General features: G+C 46.0%; 1 protein-coding gene across 3 annotated transcripts in view; it reads right to left on the reverse strand.

The window, feature by feature from the left end:
* Positions 1-5498, reverse strand: part of SYAP1 (synapse associated protein 1) — a 28067-nt gene extending 22569 nt beyond the window's left edge. The window contains exon 1 of one of the 3 annotated variants that reach the window (XM_025857593.2): positions 5161-5498. In XM_025857593.2, coding sequence (XP_025713378.1) covers positions 5161-5353 — 193 coding nt within the window. In that variant the 5' untranslated portion in view covers positions 5354-5498. The remainder of the gene's footprint in view (positions 1-5160) is intronic. The other 2 variants (XM_025857594.2, XM_025857592.2) reach the window with 2 other exon arrangements.
* Positions 5499-6000: the final 502 nt, after the last annotated feature.

Genomic DNA, 6000 nt, shown 5'->3' on the forward strand with positions numbered 1-6000 from the left:
GTAGGTTGACTCTCTCAACACTCAGGCGGGGGAAAACCCAGATAAGAATGGCAAAGGGAGCTTGGCACACCAGATTAAACCCTCACTGGTGGCTGGTATCTCTTCCAGAGAATCAGGCAACTTGTACTGCTACCTAGGAGCAGCAGTACTATCTGCCAATCAGGATGACCCTCTCTCCCACTTTCTGTGGCCTTTACCATAAGCAGTCTATTTTCTCCCATTGTGTTTGGTGGCATTTACCTGTCAGTGATGTCAACAGCCCATTGTGACTATACCACCGGATACTACTTGCCTCTGGTTTCATTCTCACCATTCTTCCCCCTCCTATTCTACATTCATATGACCCCGAGAAATTCTTGAGTACCTCCAAGGAGGTCTCAGATACATTATTCCTTGGTTTGAAACACTTTTATCTGGCCAACTCTACATATACTGTGGGTCTCCGCTTACATAGATAGATAGCACTTCTCAGGCAATGTTCCCTGGCTCCTTGATTAGAGCAGGAGCTCCTGAGATGTGTTCCCTCAGCACCTGTGTTGCCAGACCAACAATATTCATGACACTCTACTGATTACTTGGTGGCTCTGTCTTCTCAGACTGAAGGCCCACCCTAAGTCCCACTGGGGCAGGGACCAAGGTTGTCTGATTCACCACTGTATCCCCAATGAATGACCAATAAGTACTTGCTAGATGGATGAATGGGGAGCAACATAATAGTGCTGAGTTTTAGGGTGGTCCCTCATTTCTCTTTGGTTATGACTAGTCTATTTACAAAGTGGTATGATAAATTGGGTAGACAGCCAGATTATTTTGTAAAAATATTCTTTGCTGACAGTCAAAGAAATCTAAAGTTCTAAAAGAGCAGGGTTTCCTTTTAAAATTTTCTCAGGAGAATGTTTTTAATTAGAATCATCATTTTTATTCTAAGGAGGACTGCCATTTAAAAACTGGTATTTTGGGCACCTGGGTGGCTCGGTCGTTGGGCGTCTGCCTTCGGCTCGGGTCATGGTCCCGGGGTCCTGGGATCGAGCCCCACGTCGGGCTCCCTGCTTCCCCGCGGGAAGCCTGCTTCTCCCTCTCCCTCTCCCTCTCCCCCTGCCTCTCCCACTACGTGTGCTCTCTCTATCTCAAATGAATAAATAAAATCTTAAAAAAAAAAAAAACACTGGTATTTTGGGGTGCCTGGCTTAGTCTGAAGAGCGTGTGACTGTGGATCTCGGGGTCATGAGTTCGAGCCCCACACTGGGTGTAGGGATTACTTAAATAAATAAATAAATTTAAAAAAATAAAAACTGGTATTTTAGCATAATAATCTCAATTCTCAGATTTTAATAACTCCAAGAGTAGAGTACACTGAACATGGAGAACACTGGAGGAAATACAGTTCTTGCCCTCAAGGAATGTCCATTTCTAAACAAACAAGCCAATAAAAGGCTCAAAGACAAGAGAAGCAAGAATAATCATTAAACAGAGGCACTCAGAGAAGGGAGGGAGAAGGTCTCCCAAGAGTAATTAGAGTGCGATGGATTCTGAAATCAGAGGGAGTGGGGTGTGGGAAAGTATGACAGGAGATTTTCAGGTAAGAAGCTCATAAAGATGAGAAGTAGTTTATTAATTTTGCAAATTAATATATTGGATGACACCAAGTTAAAGACAGTTTTCATTAAGTGGTTAGAAAAAATTGAGACTAAGATAAGAGTTAACAGGAAGTAATAGGAGTACAATATCCACTTCAGGAACATAGGCACAAAGAGGTCTGAACTAAAGCAGCAACCAAAGAAGAAAAGAAAGACTAAGAAAAATGGCTCTCGGTGAGTATGACGACGCAGCCTTATGGAAGGAGGGGGCAAACTGCTAACAATGAAAGTAGTCATTTTATTTATTTATTTTTTAAAAGATTTTATTTATTTATTTGACAGAGAGAGAGACAGCGAGAGAGGGAACACAAGCAGGGGGAGCGGGAGAGGAAGAAGTAGGCTTCCCGCAGAGCAGGGAGCCGATGCGGGGCCGATCCCAGGACCCCGAGATCATGATCTGAGCCGAAGGCAGATGCTTAACGACTGAGACACCCAGGTGCCCCATGAAAGTAGTCATTTTAATCTCACAATTATCCTGGGAAGAATAGGTATAATCTGCCCAGTTTACAGATAGGTAAGCCAAGGCTCACAGAGGATAAATGATTTGCCCATTAAGATAGCGGAAGACTCTGCTGACTGCCTATCCAATGCCTAGCCCCTTCCTTCTTGCCAAAACAACCCCCATTTTGGTGGGTGCTCATCAAACCTACGGGTGGTCTTGGGAACTTCCGACATAATCAAGGTCTTCTCATTATGCCTCTGTTGGATTCTCTGTAACTTGCAGCTGAATTTTCTGTAATTTGCAAATGATATCACAATAAAGACAACAGTGCAGGAAACTCAAACACAAGCTATCTGCTTCTAACTGGCAAGCCTGTGCCCCAATTCCATACTGCCTCATCTCATATGAGCAAGTGACAAGGGCTTACAGAACTGAATGGAATGATAAGGATAAAGGAAAGTGGGAAGGTTCTCAAAGGTCAGAAAAAGCATACATTTGTCAGAGTAAAAAGAATAAAGAGATTAAGGCTTGCTGCCTTAAGAAAATAAGGAGCAGATAGTGGTTTCTAAAACCAATATTCTTAAGCCATTGCTGGCTAATTTTTCAAAAATACTGTATTTCATACAATTTTAGAATCTTCATGTTGGAAGGGGCTTTAGAGGTTACCTAACTGAACCTCTTATCCAGGTAGGCCTACTTCCAGGGATGGGGCGCACATGACTTCAAAGCGTAGCCAATTATTACTGTTATCCCCCTCTAATTAGAAAATCCTTTTCATTTTCCTTGTTATTCCTACCTCTCAGACTTACATCTGTCCTCTTAAGTAACATATAATGACTTTTCTACAAAAAAACTTTCAGAATTTTGAGCAATGCCCCAAGTTTCTTCTTCAAGCTAAAATCCCCAGTTCTCATGGGGCGCCTGGGTGGCTCAGTTGGTTAAGCGACTGCCTTCGGCTCAGGTCATGATCCCGGAGTCCTGGGATCGAGTCCCACGTCGGGCTCCCTGCTCTGCGGGGAGTCTGCTTCTCCCTCTGACCCTCCCCCCTCTCATGCTCTCTCTCTCTATCTCATTCTCTCAAAATAAATAAATAAATCTTTAAAAAAAATAAAATAAAATCCCCAATTCTCTTTATTATTGTTTATAAGCTGTGGAATCCAAGCTCTTGACCATTTGCACTGCCTTCCCTCATGGTAAACCTGGGTTTGTCATCAGAACTGAATCAGTTATTTTACTTCTGTATTGAAGCAGACATACATTTTCCTACATACACACTAACTTTTGGGGCCTTCTTAGTTGTAAACTAAGCAAGTTAGGCACCTAGAACTTGAAATGCACTTTCCGTACAGAAAAAGAGGATGGCCTAATTAATACAGTTCCACTGCAAATACTAAGAGCACTTTTCAAAGAAGAGGAGGTGGCCCTTCCTCTATTTCTGGGCATGGACTGGCCTTAGAGACGGTTTTGAAAAAAAAACCAAAGCTCATTTTTGGCCATCCTCCCACTTATTTAAACTGTGCAAATGACTCATGTATTTAACACTCTCAGAGGTACGGATTTTTTTTTTTTTAAAGGAAGAGTACAGATAAAGCTTCAATTTGGTCGATTTTAACAAAAACCAAGCAACCAATTTGTGCTGAATTAGAAGTTACTTTGGGGCATCAGGACTTCGGGGAGGTAGGGAGGAGCTCTTCTTTGAGTTCCCTTATAAACTGCCCTCCTTCGGAAGGCAGCTATGCTCACCACTATACCACCAATGCTGGCATACTGCCCTCCTTCAGAAGCAGGTAATCCTAGGAGGCCAGAGTTTATCAGGAAGAAGGACCAAGGATGGGAAGGCTTGGTTTTGGGTAAGGGAGTGGAATCTAGGCCTGGGTGTCCACCATTTGTAACTGGTGAATTGCCTAAATTTTCTACACACAAAACAGTTGTTCCCTCTTTAGAGTTTTTGTTGCACAGCACTTAGTTTTATTTCTCTTGTGCACTGTTTGGGGACCTTGAGCTGAGATTCTGTACTGCCACGTCATGAGATTATGTCTGTTTTCCCTGCCCCCTCCCCAGACTTCTTGAAATGTTAGAGCCTTTCTCATTCAAATATGTGTTTCTCCACTCTCAGGCTCCGGCCTCCCCTATGATCTGGCCTTTTAGTAGATTCTTAAAAAACGCTTGCTAAATTTAGTATCTACCTTTGCTGCAGTTCTCTCACTTGTAGTGAAATCTGCTTTAGGCCCTACCTTCTCAAAGACGTTTTCTTTTATTATTTAAGCCTGCCAAGGTCTCCAGAATCAGAATTACCAGAGCTATGTGTTTATTCTTCAAACCTACTACTTTTACTCTCCTCCCTAACTAGACTGTGGCTTTCAAATTAGACAGACCTAGGTTCAAATTCCACGTCTACCGCTTACTGTCAGTTTAACTTTGAGCCAGTAACTCTGGGCTTGTTCTCCCAACTCACTGGGAGGTTTAACAGATTAAATGAGATATCGTTCATCAAACATCTAGTACCGAAACCTGCATCACCGACAAAAATGGACAGCTACTTTTCCGCCTTAAAAAAAAATTCCACTGCACCTAAAAAGGAGACCAGCCTGAGGGAGGCCTTCGATAACTCTTCCCCGCAATTTATTTCAGACAACACACTGTGCCCTAAGGGCACAAAAGGGCACTTTTCCAACCAACTAAAGTTCCCCAACGTCCCCCCCCCCCGTCCTGGGGGTGGGCGTGTGGAGGTGAAAGCTGGAGAACTAAACAAAAAAGATTCCTTGTCAAACCTAAAGACGTCGAACCACACCGTTTTACGGAAGCCCTGGCTCCCAATGTTTACACACCTCGTAAAGACTGACCTGTCACCAGGAACTTCAGGCACAGGATTGACTGCTAGATGAAACTTCGGCCTTGCCCAGATCCTCATCAACCTCTCCTGTCCCAAGACGACCGAGTGACAGACACACCTTTCTCCCCTTCCACCCACCCCACACCCCCCAAGCAGTCGGGTCCGCGCCCTCGGGCGTCAAGAGAAGGGAGCGGGCACCCCCCCCACACATACACACACTCTGGTCCCGAGGGCCAGAGGAGACTCACTGCCGAGGCCTTTTGCCTGATGAAGGAGTTCCTGGTCCCCCGCTTGCCGCGGCTCCCCCTCCGCCGACTCTGACACCTCTTCGGAGCACTGCTGGGGAGGAGCGTCTCCCTCGACCAGCCCGCCTCCCTCAGATTGCCGGCCACCCGCCGCCGGCTGCTCCAAGCCAAACCAACTGCTCAAACCCCGGAACATCCCGCCCGCGGGGCCGCTACAGCGGTCCCGGCCACCGGAGACCCTAACTGGCACTGCCGGCTCCTGACTCCACAATGCGCGCCCCCCCGCCTCCAAGGAGATGGCCGGAAGTGCGACCCTGGAGCAGCCTCTCTATCCGTCTCCCCGTCTCTATGGCCGCTCTGCCGGCGGCCGCATGTATGTCATTTCCGCCAAGGGCCCCGCCCTCCTTGGCTGTTTATTTCAGTAACTTTCTGACGTGCGTGGAAAATAGACAAAGGGTTTTCCCAGCGTAGTCCCGCCCGGTCCTCTCTCCTCCTTCCCCAGCTTTTCTTAGGTTACTGACTCAGACGTGTAAAGGGCGTTTCTGTCTCTCTAAGCAGCGTGGCTGCTGGCTTAGCCTCGCCTTCTCAGGTCCAGCTGGGCCGTTGCCTCAGAAATGGACGTCTTTAGCCCCTTTCTGAGTCCCAATCAAAATTGGCCCAGGGCCTCTGGGTCGAACAACTAATTTACAGGGAATACAGAGGACTAAGGAAAGTGTTACAGGACACCATGGGATGCGGGCAGCAGAATTTAAGCTGTGAGAAACCACAGGACAAACGACCTTGTTTCTTTAAATAAATTGTAAGGAAGAGAGGGAAAGGGAAACCTATAGGTCAGAAAAGTTT

Source organism: Callorhinus ursinus, unplaced genomic scaffold (assembly GCF_003265705.2).
Source record: "Callorhinus ursinus isolate GAN/ISIS: 27379988/994484 unplaced genomic scaffold, GSC_fseal_2.0 scaffold16, whole genome shotgun sequence".
Classification (NCBI taxonomy): Eukaryota; Metazoa; Chordata; class Mammalia; order Carnivora; family Otariidae; genus Callorhinus; species Callorhinus ursinus.